The sequence below is a fragment of the Condylostylus longicornis genome, unplaced genomic scaffold, assembly GCF_029603195.1.
Source record: "Condylostylus longicornis isolate FDR11 unplaced genomic scaffold, ASM2960319v2 ptg000027l, whole genome shotgun sequence".
NCBI lineage: Eukaryota > Metazoa > Arthropoda > Insecta > Diptera > Dolichopodidae > Condylostylus > Condylostylus longicornis.
The window spans coordinates 2,252,269-2,271,913 of NW_026577996.1; the positions used below are offsets into that span (position 1 = coordinate 2,252,269).

General features: G+C 27.2%; 3 protein-coding genes across 7 annotated transcripts; all 3 read right to left on the reverse strand.

The window, feature by feature from the left end:
• Nucleotides 1–2,732: 2,732 nt before the first annotated feature.
• Nucleotides 2,733–7,189, reverse strand: LOC129607422 (uncharacterized). 5 transcript variants are annotated; one of them, XR_008696810.1, is made up of 7 exons: nucleotides 6,584–7,189; nucleotides 6,413–6,523; nucleotides 5,690–6,337; nucleotides 5,099–5,222; nucleotides 3,975–4,409; nucleotides 3,713–3,833; nucleotides 2,975–2,984 (listed from the first exon to the last, which is right to left on the reverse strand). XR_008696810.1 is itself a non-coding variant. In XM_055518445.1 (4 exons), exons 2-4 carry the CDS (start codon nucleotides 6,285–6,287, stop codon nucleotides 2,870–2,872), a joined length of 834 nt encoding a protein of 277 aa, XP_055374420.1. In that variant the 5' UTR covers nucleotides 6,288–6,337; nucleotides 6,413–7,189; the 3' UTR covers nucleotides 2,733–2,869. The 5 variants fall into 5 exon arrangements, 1 of the variants encoding a protein (XP_055374420.1); XR_008696812.1 differs by lacking the exon at nucleotides 6,413–6,523; XR_008696809.1 differs by having other exon boundaries at nucleotides 6,413–7,189.
• A 1,466-nt stretch (nucleotides 7,190–8,655) lies between these two features.
• On the reverse strand, nucleotides 8,656–12,336 carry LOC129607246 (uncharacterized). Its single transcript, XM_055518105.1, has 4 exons — nucleotides 12,164–12,336; nucleotides 9,215–9,412; nucleotides 9,017–9,155; nucleotides 8,656–8,795 (listed from the first exon to the last, which is right to left on the reverse strand). Exons 1-4 carry the CDS (start codon nucleotides 12,237–12,239, stop codon nucleotides 8,666–8,668), a joined length of 543 nt encoding a protein of 180 aa, XP_055374080.1. The 5' UTR covers nucleotides 12,240–12,336; the 3' UTR covers nucleotides 8,656–8,665.
• A 1,438-nt stretch (nucleotides 12,337–13,774) lies between these two features.
• LOC129607250 (lipopolysaccharide-induced tumor necrosis factor-alpha factor homolog) lies at nucleotides 13,775–15,257 on the reverse strand. The gene is made up of 4 exons (XM_055518110.1): nucleotides 15,024–15,257; nucleotides 14,377–14,535; nucleotides 14,174–14,300; nucleotides 13,775–14,112 (listed from the first exon to the last, which is right to left on the reverse strand). The coding sequence occupies exons 2-4, from the start codon at nucleotides 14,486–14,488 to the stop codon at nucleotides 13,998–14,000; spliced, it is 354 nt and encodes a 117-aa protein (XP_055374085.1). The 5' UTR covers nucleotides 14,489–14,535; nucleotides 15,024–15,257; the 3' UTR covers nucleotides 13,775–13,997.
• Between the last annotated feature and the right edge of the window lie 4,388 nt (nucleotides 15,258–19,645).

The following is a 19,645-nucleotide window of genomic DNA, read 5'->3' on the forward strand; positions in this document are numbered from 1 at the left end:
ACTTGTTTTCACGAAATTTCCTTAGTCTTTCACATAATACACATAAAGTACTTAGTTAATCACATAATAAATATACATATGTACGTATTTAAATTTAAAAATGAAAAATTTTTCATGAACCTATAAAATTTATTTTTTTGGATTTACGAGGTTTTGCTGTTCTTATTGTTATTAGATTCCAAAGATGATATTTATAACAAAGAAAAAAATATTATTTACGTGTTATTTTTGCTACGTCTTCTTATAAAAAGCAATTTAATTAAAAAAAAGATTGACTTCACACGTTTTTATAATTTTATATTAACGGGGCTGATCTAGAAATATGGCTGATAAAATAATTTTATTTCAAAAAAACACAATATAAAAACATTAAAATTTAGAAATTCTGTTGAAGGTGTTTAGAAAACAGGTTCAGGGGAAAAAAAAAGAAATAATTAAGAGCAATGCAAGGATTTATAATTATGATTGTTTTTATAACAGTGTTGCCATGCAAAATAAAAATTTATATCGATTATTATAAACACATACTTATTTACGTAAATACATATTAATAAGATTTAAATAGGAATGACTCATACTCAGGAAAATTGTAGTTCTCAATATTTATTTTTTAATGATTCACATTAAAAATAAATATGTCGTCAAACCATATTTTGCATGCATTCATATTTAAGGTTATTTCAGATTACTAAAATATATAGATATTTATTTCCATTTACATACTTACATATAAATATATCAATCTGTACAACTTATATTTACCTTTAGTTTTATGTAAATGTTGATAAATGTGAATTTAAGACTGATTCAGGGGGCTCAATTTTGAGCTTTTTTTTTTTTTTGTGGAAAACTGTTAATAACATGTTCAATAAATAAGTTAACTATAAGGAAATAATGAGGGAATAATCTAGAAATGTCAAAAAGTATAACATCGGTGGCCTTTTGACACATCAAAAACGTCAAATTAATGGCTTGGTGAAGCTTTATTCAAATATTACAAGGTTTAAAAATAGAGCCAAAGCGGAGAATGAAAACGATGAACGATTTCCGTTGTTAATACAGACCAACAGCGGAACGGTAAAATCCGTTACACACAAATGGACAATATTTAAGAAATAAATTAGGGTATTAGGCTTTTTTACTGCTCTCGAGTACACTCACACGAGACTCATATTCTATATAAATTCTGTGTATTCCATTTAAATTCTGACATTTCACTTTTGTTCTATTTTCAACTTAATATATGAAAGGGTTCTTAAGGCCTCATTTAAACGTCAAAAATATAAATATATTAAAGTATTTTTAAAGAATATTTATTTTGTTTTATTTATTTAATTCATACACGTTTGTATGAATGTAAAGGAAATTACTAATAAATTTGTAAGCACTAGAACGACAAGTTAATGTCATAACATTGTAAAATAGAGGAGCCATAACACCATGCATATGAAAATATACCATATATGTATGTATATAAATACAATTAGATTACATATTTATATATTTAATTATATGCTTTATCCTTTATCCTTTATCATATTTGTATTTTTTTGATTGATATTTAATCAATTTGATTGAAATAATAAGTAAATATTGCAGTTACAGTTATTTATAAGTGTGGCGCCAAAAGAAATACTGACAGATATACACACACACGAGTATATGAATGCCCTAAATACATTTAAAATGAAAAATATATTATATTTCCTGTATAATTTTGATTTGGAATCCGAATTTAAATATATTTGCATTCATTTACATACTACCTTTAATAAAAATGTATAAAAATGTAAATTCTTAAATTATTTTAAGACTCAACATAAGGATGTAATACATATGTATATGCATACAAGATTTTAATTGGCGATCAATTGAAAATAATAAGAAAGGTAAAGTTAAATTTTAAAATGTTTTATGGTTACTCTAGCACTCTATAATTACTGAATTCCAAATTTCATAAAAATTATGTAGCTGCCTTGTCAGCTACTCGCAAAGTTGTTTTTATTTAAAAAGTACACACAAGTAAGTTAGGCCCAAAATTGCCTGATCGCTCCGCATGTCGTTCCATTTTTCCACCTGCAGTTGGCTTGCTCTATTGTTACATTGCGTAACAACAGCTTGCACGTACTCAGAGGCATCCTCAAGTCTTCCTTTTTAGATACTAAAAGTTGTTCCATCCCGCACGAGCTTATCCGATCTGCAGTTTCTTTTCATTCCGCTATGATCCGGAGTCGAAATCATAGCAATTTCGAACGATTGACCATCTCGTTGACAATTGATCTGCAATCCCGGATCGTTCTAGAAATGGACGTCTCCTCTTCCATCGTTCTTATCGCTGCTTGACTGTCCGTGAAAATGCTGATTAACCTATATAACATCATATTTTCAACCAGCCATTCTGAAACTTCGTTTATTGCAACCACCTGCTCCTGAAAGACTGGTCTGGAGAAAGAGAGAAAGAAGTAGTCCGAATGAAAGAGATTTCCACACCAAGTTCTTTGCAGTAGACTCCCGCCCCAATCCTATCATTCAGTTTGAATCCATCCGTGTGGAGGTGGATAGAGCCTATGTTAAGCCTTATTAAAAAAATTCACTTTTGACTTTATACTTTATTTCATAACATAATAGCAAACATAATATTTTACATATAAATACATAACAGATTGCACTTTAAAATATATTCACTTAATCATATATGTATTTCCAAAATTTAGTGACTAATTTATTTAAAATAACTTAAGTCAAAGTAACATAATATACTCATATATAAAAATGTAAAAGGTCAGAAATTTTTCTTAAAACTAAACTTAAATTAAACATGTTAATTAAATAAGTTGTAAGTACGCTATATTGTTAGAATAGATGATTTTTAATTTAATTTCAATTTCTTGCAACTTCCAATATAATTATTGCACTTCGAACAATAATGGGAACAGGTTTTAAGCCAATCGGTGCAGTATGGAATACACCAGCAACAAACACATCTATGTAGAAACAAAAGAGACAATAACAATAAATTTAATAAATTTTAAAAAGTTATAAATTTGTATGTTGACATTTTATGTGTAGTTGTGTTGATATACATTGTATTTTAAAGATTATCGTACCCTACCACGTGAGGGAGAAGTCCTCGTAAAATTATTCAGCGCAAAATTTTCCGCTTAAAGAAGACGTCAGCAGCTTGAGTATATATATATATACATATATATATATACATATTCGGCGTAAAATTCTACCGTCCGCCCATCAGATTACATGATAACTCAAAAACGAAAAGCGTGTAAACATGATCAAATTTTCATAAATCACAACGGCTGCTACTATAATTGGGTCAATTCGAATGACGGATTCGGGTAGCTGCGATAGAGCTCAAAAAAATAATTTTTAATATTTCAAAAACTTATAAAACCAACTGCATGAAATTTGACAGTCACATACTCAATTTTAGTTCAGATATATCTACGATCGGTTATGTGTTGACCACATAAGATTTTTTTTTTTAAAAAGAAAAATTCTTTATCAAAGCTTATAATAAAATCGCTAAAATAGAAAAATTCAAAGAAAAATTCTAAAAAACTTTTATTAGAATTCGAATATTTATCATGTATTAAAATTATAAAACATTTGAGGGTTTGATTAAAATTTGACATTTAAATTCAATAAGGTGCTTTTATTGATTTTACTTATGAGTATGAAATAAGTCTATACTTACCCAAGTAAATACATAATTAATGCGCCAGCGTGAGTATGAAAATTATTTTCTAAACGGACTACAGTTTTTGTAATTTCATTACAGTTCGGACATAGCTCCATTCGTGGAGAACAATTGAATTCTAATACAAAAGAAAATAAGACAAAAAAATTATTTAAAATTATAAAAAAAATTCAAAAGGTTCACTTATTATAAATTTACAGGTTCATTTTTAGTCAATCATCAAAAACTTGAATTTTACAAACTTGTTTTTTGTACATACCTAATTATATGTAAAATTTCTTGTTATTTCGTCATTAGTTAAAATTGGTCTGTCCGCATTTTGGGCGTTGACAATTGGAGTGCAACAGATGTTTAAAATTTTTGTTTAAAATAAAATATTTTTAGTTTTAATTTTTATATCAAAAAATTTATTTTCTTTAATTACAATCTTACATCCTGTATTTGTCATATCAAACTTCTTCATACTCTTTCATACAAATTTTTAACTGAAGGATGTTTCTAACATTATGACTTGCTACTCAAAATATGTGCGTTATATAGTTTTGAAATTTTAACTAAGAGCTTTAAAAAATGCTATCAGCGAGTATTTGTTAAGTTATTATAAGTTCCAAGAAAAAAGTTACAACTTTTGCAATAATGGTTGGCATCCTTACATGACCTTAAATAATATGGTGCCATACTACAACAAAGGCATCTAGTTAAAAGAAATAATAAAATTCATTATTGATTGCTAATAAATAAATCTGAAGCAAACAATTGATAATAATTGAACATAATAGGGCCTTACTTTGAAAATCAAATAACTAAATGATAGTGACATTTTATAGTCAAAAGTTCGATATTATTATTGTAAACAGACACCAGTTCGTACAATAGATTTGTGTCTGCAATACAATACCTTAGCGACTCGATTCTCAGAATAAGCCCTAATATTATACTCGCACATATTAAAACACTGTGTACATACATATATTTGAGCAATATAAGCTTAAACACATACATTTATGAAAAAAGAAATTCTTCTGTCTTTAAAATTTTATATTTTACACATGTAATTTTTAATTTTGTATCTGTTTGATTGCTTATTATTGCATTCCATATTTTTATATTCAAGTGTGCACCCATGCAACTGTATGATCGCATGCATTTGAGCCATCAAACAATTTTTTATTTTTTACAAATTGATTGCAATTTAATAATTTCCAATAGTTTGATTGCTTAATTAATTTGTAATCAAACTAATTGCAAAACAAAAAATTGTATCTCTTCTTGAGCTCTTAATAGTATCCTAGTATGCCCGAGGATATTATGTTGTGCAGGCTTTGTTAATGTGTGCGAACGTTTAAATTATTGATAAATTCATATTAAACCATTTAAGCATACCCTAGTAAGAATAAAATAAAAGCCATTATGTGTGTATAGGTATTAATTCCATATACAATTTTAGTAAATCCGTGATTCCCGCAGTTCGAACATACCATCTTTACAGGTCTCGGGCCAAATTTAACTAAAATGGAAAAGTTTTCAATTTTTTTTTTTTTGTATTAAAAAACTTCACATAATTTCATTTTTAAAGTTAAGAAGTAATAGAAAGTGGACAAATTCGATCAATTAATTTTTTAAAGCATTTGAAATGTGATTTTATAACCAGTTTTTAAGTATAAAAAGTCAATTATTCATTGACTAAATCCTTAACATGAGACAAATCTCAAAATTAGCGGCTATCACTATTAAAATTATGGACAAACGCTTTTCAATTTATCTAAGTAAGTACACCTTACACTAAAATAAAGCATATGTACCTGATTGGCACAAGTTAGATTAAACATGTTATGTCAAACATGAAATGTCATATTTGAAATAAAATATGTATATGGCATTTATGCAAATAATCGCAGTTTTGCATAGAGAACATATGAGTTTTTGATGATTGTTTGTTGAACAAAAAAAAAATAAGAATAATAATTATACAACCTTGTGGAGGCTTTATATTTTGATTATTTCCGTCTTTAGTCTCATCAACTTGAGACACTTCTTGTTGTTGCTCTTGTTGTGGGTGTTGAAGTAAATTATTAGTGGAATTATTTTCAATTTGAACTGATCTATTTTCAATTTCAGTAGATATCATTTCATTTGGTTGGCCTTGTGACCATGAAAAATTTCTTGGAAGTGTTGGATATTGTCCTGGTTGAGTGTATGTTACATATGATTGATTTGGTTGTTCACGAAAAACATAAACTGCAGATCCAGATACTGTGGTATGATTTTGTGGTGGCATAACAGAATGAGAAATATAGTTAGTTTGTGGTACATGTACATTGTTAAGTGGTGTATACACATGACTTTGTGGTGATATTGCATGCGTTGCAGGTCCACTAAATTGATTATATCTGGGTTCCATATAACTATAATTCATACCAACAGCTTGTCCAACATTAATATTTTGTGGAGGAACGGAATATGTTGATGTTTGGGAATATGTTGATGCTTGACTTGGAGTTCTAGTGTGCCCCATATGTGGAACATTGTTAACTATAATTCCTTGTGATGTTTGTGATGTTTGTGTTATCATTTCTGGTACTGTATTTAGTTGAGAATATTCCAATTCAGTATTTCCTTTATCTATTTTAAATAAAAAATAATTTTTTCATAAAATTTAATTTATCAAAAATTATTGTAGAAAATTAATTAATTTACATTACTGAATGTGTGAGAGGGTTTTTTATGCCACGTTTCAATTTATATGTACGAATTTTCTTTTTAATTTCAACTATGACGTTGTTCTTTTAAATATGTATGCACAAAGCACTGAAATTTTTTTTCGCACAAATTATTTTAAATTTCACAATTAAATTTTGAATTGTTTACCAAATTTTGGTTCAAAAGTTGGTTAAAGCACCGTCCTTAACAATTATTCAATTCTGCTTAATTTTTAACACATTTGGGCACTCTTTATTATATGACGTCAAAATTTTTATAATATAATTTTATTTTATTTTCCTATTTCAGCAGATAATTCCGTTCTGTAATCTGCATAAGGCATACCCATTTTATTTTCATATACCTTTTTAGATACTTTTTTTTATTTTTACGTGCGCCGGTGTTAAAATGTTCAAAATTTTAAAGTAATGTCAACAATAATATCAAATTTTTTGCATCTGCTAAACAAGCGTTTAAGTACTTAAATGAGATGGACTGTGCTTTAAAAGATGTTTACTGAGAGAGCTTTTAAGTTTCGGACAAACAAGAATAATATACTTTTCAAAGCGAAATAGCAAAAAAGGTGTTTGCGATTGTAAATTATTTTGAATGTGACCAAGAGCGGAATTTTCATTTTACGTATAGGTTATTCCTGCGTATGTAAAAGTAGTTAACAGGGTTGGTGCTTGTTTTTATCATTTAATTTACTTTAAATTCTAAAAATAAATTTAATTAAATATGTTTTGTTTTTTATTCAGCAATGACTTTGTAATCTGTTTTCTGAATTCCTTTCTGAATTCATCAATGATTGTGTTAGTTTAAATATCTTATTAAATTTTTTCCAATCTACTTTTACATAATTCATTTCCAGCAGTGGTACCAACCTCAGATGGGCGAATGGAACAACATGTAATTACTGATTTTATTTCAAATAGTATGTTAAACATAAACATACATACTTTTGAATCTTAAATATCAAAATAAAATGCTACATAATTTTTAATCAGATTAAAAGATCACGCATAAATACCCAAGAGATTAACTGAGAAACTATATAAATGTATAAGTACAAATTTATATACAAAATATTATACAAATTTATACGGAGAAAGAGAAACTAGATGCAGAATAAAAATATGAGTACTTTTAACTACCTAATACCCACCACTTTTAAAAAAAATTTTTGTGAGAAAACTGATTTTCTCTTGTTTTTAGCCAACTGAGATTACAACAGATCATAAATTGTCAACGTTTTAATGAGCTAATTTTATTGAAGCAAATTGTTCGAGTGACAGTGGAATCAAAATAATCCGAAAGCACAGATTATTCAAAAACCATAAGAGACCATGATATTAGGATGTAGATTTGTACACCGGGGGCAACAGTACACCGCGACCACGTATAACCATCTATTGTGCGCCCCTATGCGAGTGCGGGCATGCACTACAGCACACGCTCGAGACCCACTTTCCTGATGAACTCAAGCAACTTGTGAGGACCAAAAGACCGTAACTCCGCCACCGTTAGAGCAAATGATATTAGGATAGTAGGGAAGATGAATTTTTCATATTAAGTAGGTGAGTAAATAATTGAAAGATTTATTTGCGAGTATTCGGTATTTTTGTCAATATTTTCACACATTTATAAATTTTTCTATTACATGCTGCTTTCCATACACATGACCTTAGACCCATGTACAAACTCACACATACACACGTGAGTGTATCCGGAATTCTACAAAGAATTTAGTTTTCTTCATGTTCCATATTATTGTGCCGTTACTGTTTCCATAAGCTTTTTTTATGTTATTTTTTAACAATCGCTCTTCATAAAAATCATATGATTTTAAATTAGAATGTTTTATTTTCATCTTACAGGTTTTTCAATTGAATTTCTATGAGTAATTTATTTTTACGTAAAAACCCAATCCGAGAAGAGATGGTAGAGTTGCTTTGATTTTTAAGATTTTTGTTTTATGTCAATTAAATGAAGGCACCAAAATATCGCGTATGCTATAACAAAGCCGAATGTTACTATAGTTGCTATATTTAAACCTTGATAAAACTATTTGAAGCTATATACATATTTCATTTATTATATATTGAGCTTTAATAAAAATATTTTTGACATTCATGTATTTTGAATATTCATAAGATCTTTAAAGAAAAGAAATTTTTTCTATATTATTTTATATAAAGTTTTATTAATAATGTTAAACACATAAGAATTAATAATAATTTTATTAAAAATTTAGTTAATAAAACGTTGACACCTGTAGGAACTTTTATAAGCACCAAGAAATTCATTACAATCTGGGCAAAAGTGTTTGATTTCTTTCAGACCATCCAAAAAATATGGTATGCAACTGCAGCAAAAGCATCTAAATTTGAAAAACAAAAAATTTAAATATAATTAAATAAATTATCACTGGCCCATCTGAACTCATATGCAATTAGAATGAATATGCCATACATTGGAGGAGGAACAGAATAGAGGAGAACTTTTACTATTTTCTCTGTTGATTTTCTGTTCCCGTTAGCCTCAGCTTAGAGTATGAATATCACCGATTTTAGGGGAAAATATATGTTAACAATTTCTTACCCAAATACTAATAATATGAGTGCAATTGTATGTGTAAAAGCGTTAATTTTCTTAATAACTTTAGTTTCAATAATTTTCATACAATAAGGGCATCTCATAATTTCTGGAGTAGTTTTAAATACACCTACGATTTCACTTTCTACAAAAAAACCTTCAGTATTAAAAATCAAATTTAACAAAAAAGAAAAACGATCTTACCATTATTTCTTATAGAATTTCTTGCCTGTTGATTTTCACATTGAAATGGATATGAAATTTGTGTTCGTCTACCGCATTCGCAACGGGATTCAATAACACATCTGTGATCTGATAGCAGCAACGACTCATTTGATTGTGAATTCAATTGTTTTTGATTTAATTCATTATTCACAGTCGACTGGGTACAATTTGCGTAATCTAAAAAATTTACATAAAAAACGAATATAAAATATTTGTGTATTTTGATTAATAATTTATAACAAATTATTGTGATGATTGAGTAAGGCAGGGTGCCATAACGTCGACAAAAATATGTTTTTTATGATCATCCTATGGCTAGAGCTCGAACGAACACATCGAAAGTAATAAGGAGCCTTTTGTTTTGCAAATGTATTAAAACTGCTAAGTTTGAATTTCCCTTCTTACCTAATTTAATTAACAAAATTTAGGAAAATTTCTAAAATAAATTTTTGGCTATTTTTTTGTACGGTTCAATAAACACATTTGGTTTTGTATTAGGTTGTTTATTAATTTACTTTAAAAAAGTACAAAAATATTAATTTTATAAAACTCAAGGTGAAGACCGGTACGTAAAAATATTCCAAAAATTTCAGATATGTAGCTAAAATTATTCCAACCTAGTGAGTACGATGGACATTTGTGGGAGGACGGCGTGTTCCTGTTTTATAGATTCTCAGTCTTGTGTTGCAATATGGGCAGTAATGTTTCAATTCTTTAAGGTCATCAATGAGATATGGTAGGCAACTGCAGCAAAAACATCTAAATATAAAATTTTATGTGATATTAATTAGAGTTCTACATTCAGGCGTTTTGTATTTAGTATTTTTGAAAGTAATTTTACTATGAAAAATTTAAAAACCTTGGTCAATCCGAAAAATAAACGAACAAACTTTTTAGTTCTTAAAATTAATTCACAGTATAGAAATAGTTAATTCGCAATAACAAAAATATTCCGAAATAATATCTTTCTATTCTAATCGAAATCATTCTGCGAAAATTAAATCCGAATATTGTTATAAAGCACAACAGTAAAAAGTCCTAATGTTATTGTTTAGCCAGAACACGCCTTAAAATATTTTAAATGCTTATATATAATTTAAAGTCATATATAATCGTCTTACCCCATTAAACATAAAATTAGTGCATAAGCATGCGTTGTAACACCAGGGCCCCTAACAACTTTACTAGGCACAACTTTACTACAAAATGCACACATTGCCGGTTGTGATTTTGCAGCAAGATCAGAGTCCTCTTTGAAAAATAGTACAAAGAAAATTTTAAAATTAATCTATGTAAATTCACAATAAACAAAGAAATTTTTTTTTACTACTCTTTGCAGAACTTGTTGTTTTTTGGTTTCGTATTTCTGTTGCAGTTGGTAATGGACATCTAATTATAGGTATATCATCAGTTTTACTTTTATTTGGAAATTCTCGGCCACCCAACGATTTTATTTCTGATTTTGTTTGTTTATTACATTTTGATGTAGTAGGAAGTGAATCAAACTGTTTGAGAGCAAGTTCTGAACCTGACAAACAAAAATGTAAAAAAAAGTTACGATACAAATACATAAACGTTCAAAGAAAATCATGTGAGCTGTCAAAAAAACGATAGACAAAAAAAAACAAAATTGTAATGTAGAAGTTAAATTTTGAAGTGTGTTTTTTAATTGTTTATGCACATATTTGACAACTTGAATTACGGAATTTTGTATTTTTTTTTCTGCGAGATTTCACTATAACATACTCGTATATTTCACTGACTATAACATGATTTCACTCTTTGAAACTTACCAATCATAAACTGCTAATGAAATTTATTTAAAACTATATATAAGTACCAAAGTAATTATGACAACTTCCAATCACTTTCAATTCACAGTTTTATAAGCTTATGTTACAAAATAAAAATTATATAAAAACGGACATGATTACACAATCATCAAAATAACGTTTCAAAACAAATTAATGCAAAAGTAGAACAAAAAACTAAAAAAAGTTTAAAAAACCCAAAGTTCAATGTCAATACACACTTGTTTGTGAATAAATATGAAATAAAAAATATTAAAATAAAACGAATTTGTGATACCCGTATGCATGACCCGCCAGTTCTACGGATGTATAACTGCCTTACTTTGCGTAATCACACTTTCTTTGCTACTCCTTACATTGTAAAGTAAATATATAGTAAGAAAGGAGTAATTACCTCACAATTGTGGGGTATATGTTGGGTTTTAAACCTAGGTTGATTATTATACTTATGTAGTTGATTGATTGTATACTTGAACATTGATTTGGTGGTTACAATTAAGGCTGGTTTCGGTGGCATTTAAGAATCAGTGTATTTATGTTTACCTTATGAAAGTGGTACATATTTGTAGGTTTTGTGATAACACCCAATAACAACATTCTGTATATACATATACAGAATTGTTAAAGATTTAACGAACCGATTTGTGTGTATTTATTCGAAAATTTTTATCACTTGTTGAGTATCTAAATTAAATTATTTTTATAAAGCAAATTAAAAAAAATATAAAGTTTTAGTAAAATTGTGTTTGTATTAAAATTTAAAAAGAAATTAACTAAAAAAGCTTTTGGAAAAAACAAAAACTTAACGAAAGATAAAACTATTTTATAGCATTAACGAACACATATGCAAATTTTTCAAATTTTCATCATGCTCAATCGTAAAAGAAAACAAAAACAGACGGAAACAATTTTCTCTAAAAATTTCAAATAAATTTTCTACTCATCTGTTATAACCTTAAATTATAAGTTTTTCAAACATTCTTTGTAACCAATAATTTATCCAAATATTTCGAAATTCTCAATTTGTACACAAACGTGAGGGACTGAAGAAAAATTTCTTTCAACTGAAATTGATTTTCTCTTCGAAAATACAACATAAATTTTGGAGTTCACTAACCTGATGTTTGCTTGTCATTGACAATTTCGTCATATGATGGTGGAGGAGCTGTGGGACTCATTGGATTTCTGTCCATAATTCGTTCCTTTTTTAATCTAATTCACGTATATAAAATGAAATTAAAACTAATTTGAAACACAGTAACTATCAAAATATTCCTTCAACAAAATAAAGGAAAGTTACAACACAAAAGAGGGTATTTTTCTTACTAAACAGTATGATAAGCTTTATCATTAATTATTGATTTACTCAAATAAAAAAAGTTTCTCTTTTAGCCAAAAATAAAATTAAATGTTTACCAAGTTCTTTAATATTTTCTAATAAATTTTCGTATACAATGACATCACTCAATTAAATTACATGAAAGTATTTGTGCGGTAAATAATCTTAAATGTGTATGTATGTTTGTAATGTACGTAGGAATATATATAATGCACATGTCTCTACCCATAATGCTCAAATTTCACAGTTTACTATCGTTTGTTTTTTAAGTATTCCAGATTTTGAATAAAATTTACTAAATTAGAAATTTTCTACGTTACAAGTTTTTCCACTACGTCACAAATTTTTAATATTTTTTATTTTCTATTATACATATTCATATATTATTTTACTGCCAATTAAAAATTTTTGCTAAATACCGTCAGATTTATATTTTACACAGGCATTCATGAATTAAAATTTTTGAAACATTAATTGTCAGACTTATTAAGCTTTATAACTTGTTAACGTAAAAATTTGATTTGAATACTTTGCATACTTATTTTCAAGAATTATTTTACAAATCAAAAATTAACGTAAATTTGAAATATCGGCATATTTGATTTCGCATCTAAATGTTTAAAAGTAAGTGTATGTAAATATATACTATGTACGAGTACGTAAATATTTGTTTGCTGATAGTAAACATATGTGCTAATGAAAATATATCGAAATATTTACTTTGCAGAGATAAAATTATATGCATGTACTCGTAGGTAGTAAATTTTTGATAAAGCTTTTATTTTAATTGAATCGAAAATTCAAATGTATCTTCGCTCTTGTACATTTGCGCCAATTAGCATGACCAGAATACGAGTACTAAAAAAAATAGTGAGAAAATAATACATATGATCAACGACGTTACAAAATGGAAAAACATAACCACACAAATTTAAGCAACAAAAACGTCTACTTAGCAAAATGTACACAGAGAGTAAAAAATATATATTTGAATGAACGTTCTTTAATATTAGACTAGAATTATACCGTTGTTCAATCATAAGTTAACAAAATTACCATGTACGCTCGAATAGCATTATTCGTTACGTCATTTGATTAAAAATTAAATTTTTTTTAAATAAATTTTTTCTTGTGCAGTCATTAATGTTAAATTTTGCAGTGTCATTAACGTAAAATTTTCGTTTTTCTTTTGATTAATTCATTCGAATTGTCAATTGTTTATTCTCTTTTTCGTTTTTAATTATTGACGTTTTTTAAAATTATGTGTTGTTTGAATAATGTGTTAAAAATTAGAATGAAGTCTAAATTGGAGTATATGATTTCTATCATACTTCTGTATAAATAAAGTTCCTCTGGAAATTATGTTATTGTTGGCAATATCATCTGACGAATGAATTATAATTTTTGAGTTGTATAATAATCTTTTATTTATGTTTCTAGCGTAGTTTTGAATATTTGTCGGTACATAATAAATAAATTTACACAATATTAAATAAAACTAATTATAAAGAACTATGAATACATTGCGCTTCTATAGTTGCGTATTTAAGTAATACATTTCTCTAATTCTCCATTCACCTAATAGATGTCGCATTTTATTGACTAATTGTAATTATTTGCATGGTCCTGTTGAATGCATTCCAAGAAAAGCATTGCAATTAGGACAGTAGTGACTTGTATTCTTACATGAGTTCATGAGATAGGGTAAACAGCTGCACAAAATGCATCTAAATTATAGGAAGTAAAAAATATTGTAATCTATTATTTTTATGTTCTTCAAAAATTTACCCTAATAAAATCAATCCAATTGCAAATGCGTGTGTTAACCATGTGGTTTCAGTCTCTATAGTTGTTTTAATGTGACTTCCACAATGTGGACATATCATATGTTGTGCATGTGGGCCAAAGTTTACAGCTATATACATACATAAATTATGTTAAAATGAGTTGATATTGATTCAGAAATTTGTCAAAAACATTTAATAACTTACGGGTAACAATAACAGCTGTAGCCATTGGTACTTGTTGAAGAGGAATTTGAACTTGTGGCCCAGCAGATGTATAATAAACTTGTGTGGGTAAGTGATGTTGCTGGGCAATCATGGGAGGGTGCTGAATGGAAGTGACTGGTGCTGGTTGTTATCTTAATTCTATAACGTAAAGAAAAGTAATGAAAAATATGTGTATGTATATGTAAACCAATATTACAACTAAAGTTATTAAAAAATATAAAATTTCTGAAGGTATCAAATACATGAAATAGATTGGCCATTGCTCAAAATGCGTTAACAGAAGTGTTACATAAATTAGAACAGTTAAGTAAGATATCGCCAATTGAACTTGAATTTCAATAAGGAACACAATTGAATTTGATGTAAGGAAAATATTGTAGCAACAACAATACAGTCGTACACATATGCATACATCTAATATTGTATTTAATTTCTAAAGTGCTTACACATTCAAACTGAATATGTTGACATTTATTGCTTTGCGAAATAAAAATATAGTTTTTTATAATTTTCATAATTCCTTGTGCACCTTGCAAAAAATTCAAGTTTGTTTGTAACATTAAACTGTCATGTACGAATATCCCTGTATGTTATTCATTTATGCACCCATATACATACATACATACCTTCTCTAATAAAATCAGTTTCTTCATGTGGAGGAGCTGACGGCTGCATCTACCGAAATTAATATTTCTTATTCAGCTGTTTATCAATTATTTTTAAAACACTTCTTTTCTTTTTATTTTATTAATTGCCTTAATTAAATCAATAAACTAATCAATAAATTTTTTAATGCACATTTTTTAATTTAAATAATAGAAATATTTTCTGAAAACATTAAAACTCAACATCTTTCACTATTCCGAAAACACAGGGATGATTCTACTAAACAAATCAATTAATGTGTACTATTGAGAATTATCAGAAGCTGTACTACTACAAACGAAATATTTCTACATACAAAAATCATATGTTAATTTTTACATGTGTGTGTTGTTTGAGGGTTGCCAGAACGCTGTTTAAAAGAATTATATAAACGAAAATGAACAGTGAAATATGAGTTTGTAATTTGTATATGTTTGAATTTCTGGTTCGATTTTTGTCTAAGTAATTTTTAAAACATTTAAATTATAAATTTAACTAAGAAAATCTATAAAAATAAAAATATTTTTATACTCGTTTATTTTTACATTCGTTTTCTATACAAAATATACATATCTAGTTCACTTAGCTTTTTATAAAACCGTATAAAATAAATATTACAAAAACAAATATCGATAGTTAAGTCGGATTTCCTTAACAAAAAGAGTTTCAAGTAATACGGCAATCCTATTAATTAAATACAACTTGACATATTTACTGCACGATGGTTGTTTCAGTGTGTGTATTTTATACTCAGAAAATTAAATTGTGTAAAAATTGACAACGCTCTTAAAAGTAAGAATGAAAAATTGAGAGCGCCGCAACAACATTCTTGAAAGAATGAAATAGAAAAAATATTTATTTGACTTTTATTGAATTTTATTGAGTTGTTTTGAGAATAAGCATAAAGGATATTAGGTATAGCTTAAGAATAATTTTTGTTAATTTATTTAAGGACCACTATTTTGTATTCCTCTCTTAATATCATACTTTGATATTGAATTTTCAATACAATGTAACATAATCGAATGAAAAAGAAAGTTTTTGTAGTTGTGCCATGTGCGCACGCTATATAATAGAAGATTAACAAAAGAATTAAATAAAAGGACTCATCGCAAATTATGAATTCTTTATTTCGTTCGTGCAAGAACTGATTTAAGAAATTATAAAAGTGTATGCACTTTATTGCTAATATTTAATATTAAAACATTTCTTTACATGTTTATATGCATACACTTTTACAAACGGAAAGTGTTTTCATGCGTTTATTACAAAAATGTGAAGTTTGAAATACAATCACCCACATTTTGTTAGTGGCATCACTTGTGCTGATGGGATATTATTATACAAGAATTTAATATTTTAGTATAGAATTTCGAATTACAGAATAGATTTTGAAATCCCATCCATCACGTCAAGTAATGCGGCTAGTATGTGTAAAAATATTCAATTTATACCCAATTATTACTATTTGTAACGCTAAGAAATAATGGTCTGAGATATAGACTTAAGTGTATGTTTTTGATCAGCGTCGAGTTCTGAGTTGATTTAGCTTTGTCTGTCCGTCCCGTCCGTTCCAGCGATAACTCAAAAACTAATTGAGCTAAGTTCACTAAATTTTCACAAATGATTTATTGTAGTAAGCTTCAGAACCCTATTTAAAATTGGTTATGATTGGAGTACTGGTTCGGGTAGCTGCCATAAAACTTCAATAGTATTAGAGATATATGGCTATATCTCAGAAACTATAAAAGCTATGACATTGAAATTTCACACAAGCGTTAAAATATCTTGGCTCTTTTTGTTAGCTGCCATAAAACTTCAATAGTAGCTTGGCCATATCTTAGAAAATATTGAAAACACAGTACTGAAATTTTGCATAAATTATTTTGGTGACACTCTATTCAACTCTATTTTTGTCGTTTTTTATTTATTTTCTTAAATTTTTCCTAGAATTGATGCACAGCTTATGTTTTTCTTCATTTCTTCAGAAGAAGTCATTATAAATTAAAAACTTTAACTTGGATGTTTAAAAAAAGTATATTTATTTGTTTTCATAATTATTATAAAAAATTTCTAAAATTTCTGTCCCATTAGAGCCAATTTTAATTTTTCCAAATGACCACAACAATAAATTTTTTTGCCATCACAATTTTTAGCTAATTTAACTGATAATAAAAGCTACAAGACAACTGAAAAATTATTTAAAATAAATTTAAATTCCTTCTATTAATAATTAATTTTTTAGATTTTCTTACCCCATTAAACCAAATGAAAGAACTATTACTGCAATTTTCAAATATAAATTCATCATCGATTTTGTTAGTGGCTTAATCGGTTTATCTTGACAATCATGACAACTTTCACAGTTCACTGGAACAGCTAAAGAATGAATAAATTAAAATATTGGTTTGAATTAATAAAAAATTAAATAAGGCGACGAAATATTCAATTAACATTCGACTGACATAATATTTTCTGGCAGAACAAGTGTCAAAATGTGTAAAACTCACTAAATGGCAAATGCATTAATGTTGAAATAAGGAACTTTTGTACAACATTTTTTTTCAATTTTGCGGCTATGAAACATATTCTAATTCAAAAATTTCATGTTTTTGTCTACAATTAATATTTATAAATATTTCATTAAAAGGAATTGTTTTTCGTCCATATTTTCCCTTTCTTGAAGAAATTATGTGTTGAGGTCATCATTTTTATGTGACACACCTAAAAAATTTAATAAAGGAAAACGAAATTTTCTAGGAAACAAACGGTTTCATAACACATATATTATGTATGTTAGCAAGTATATGTAGGTTAATAACTTTGAAAAGATTGACCTTCGCAATAAATTGAAATTCGTCACTTTATTTTATGATGTCCATTAACACGAATGTCACAAATTTTTAATTATATAAATTGATTTTGATAGTTAGATGAATAAAAAAAAAATTTTGAAAGATAAACCAACCAAATGACTAAAATTATGTTTTATATGTGCACACATAAATATGTACAGAGGATCGTAAGTATGTGTGCAAATTATAAATTAAAAAAAATATTGAATGTGATGTAACAGAATTTAGTATGTGTAGCTTCAACAGGTTGATATTAATGATTTTTAATTTTGTCAGCGTTCGATTTTTAATTGAATTTAAATTTGATTAAGTTAACACAGTTGCATGAGATGCACAGATAGACCGACTGGACGACATTTCACAAAAAACAAATTTTTTATACATTAGAAAAGTCGACAATTCAAATTTGGTACTATCGCAATAACTTCCTTATTGTATGCAATGCAGTTGGTAAATTATGATAATTACTCACAGATCACATAACACGGTCACTAAATTGGTTAAAATTACACTATTGATAAATTTTAAATCTCAACTCTAAAACTAAATTAACCATTGTGTACTTACGTGGGCTCTGTTGTATTATGATTGTTGGATAAGCTAGTTTTAATTGACCTTCAGGTTGATGATTATAAGATGCAAGTGGTACAGATGGTTCATTATATTTGAAATTGTGATGAGGATTAGGAAATTCTTGACGTATTTGCTGATCAACTTTTTCTATAATTGGTTCATTTGGCAATGATTCGACTAGGGTTGGGTAAATATCACCACAAGGTTCATTTTTATCCATTTTATATTTATGTAAGTCTGAATTTATTTTCTAAAATAAATGTTAATAAAAAAATTTTTAAATCAATTTAAATGAACTTTACCTTTACGGTAACCAAAATTATAATGATTTAACGAAAAATATTTTCAAAATTTAAAGCTTCTTTTAATCGAAATAATTATAGCAAATTTGATAATAATTTTGACATTTTGATAATTTTTGCAACAAAAACAATATTTTTTTAACACTCAAACTTTTTAATCTCTTAAAATTTAACAGGAGTTGCACAATAATAAACAAAAGTTTTGGTGTTAAGTTCTTGGAATTTGAAAGCGAATTAAAAAAATTTTGTTAAAAACAACACATAATCGAGGACATTGTGTATTTTCTGAATAACTATAGAAATTCCAACAAATCTACGCTCATTAGGGTTTTAAAATATTGGACAAACGAATTTTGAATAATTTTCGGAAAGTTTCGTTAAGTTTTAAGGAAATTCGTGAGCTATGTAATCAAACATATTTTTTAAAACTTTTCGTGAATTTCTTCAATTTTTGTAGTTTCGTCAAATTTGAAAACAAAATTCCAATATAAAATTTAAATTTAGCATCTAACAAAGCCCAAATTCAACTGTCCGATTATTCCAAAAGTTAATTGAGACATCGTGCTTCAAATGTTAAAATTTTGTGACTATTTTATTTGACCTAATTCAAAACTAGTGTTATCCTTAATAATATATTCCAATAAATTATTATGTACCTCTAATCTTCTGGAGCATTACGTAATTTAGTGCAAATTTTATTAATGAATTTTCGAAAACAACTAAAACAAAAATCATTTTTACTGTGTTCAAGTTATTCATTAAATCAATTTTTTTGGAAGTTTTAGTGTTAAAGGTTATTTAAAATAAAAAAAAAAAAACAATATTTTCGCGCTCATGTGACCTTTCAATATCATTAAATTCTAATCAAAAACA

Coding starts and splice junctions, on each gene's coding strand:
- LOC129607422 (XM_055518445.1), bottom strand. CDS start 6,287: ATGATAACACAAACATCACAAACATCACAAGGAATTATAGTTAACAAT. Junction 3,834..5,689: donor AAATATAAAGCCTCCACAAG/GTTGTATAATTA, acceptor CTTTTGTATTAG/AATTCAATTGTTCTCCACGA. Junction 2,985..3,712: donor TTAATTATGTATTTACTTGG/GTAAGTATAGAC, acceptor GTTTCTACATAG/ATGTGTTTGTTGCTGGTGTA.
- LOC129607246 (XM_055518105.1), bottom strand. CDS start 12,239: ATGGACAGAAATCCAATGAGTCCCACAGCTCCTCCACCATCATATGAC. Junction 9,413..12,163: donor CAATGACAAGCAAACATCAG/GTTAGTGAACTC, acceptor TAAATTTTTTAG/ATTACGCAAATTGTACCCAG. Junction 9,156..9,214: donor AAATTCTATAAGAAATAATG/GTAAGATCGTTT, acceptor GTTTTTTTGTAG/AAAGTGAAATCGTAGGTGTA.
- LOC129607250 (XM_055518110.1), bottom strand. CDS start 14,488: ATGATTGCCCAGCAACATCACTTACCCACACAAGTTTATTATACATCT. Junction 14,301..14,376: donor TACAGCTGTTATTGTTACCC/GTAAGTTATTAA, acceptor GTATGTATATAG/CTGTAAACTTTGGCCCACAT. Junction 14,113..14,173: donor ATTGGATTGATTTTATTAGG/GTAAATTTTTGA, acceptor CCTATAATTTAG/ATGCATTTTGTGCAGCTGTT.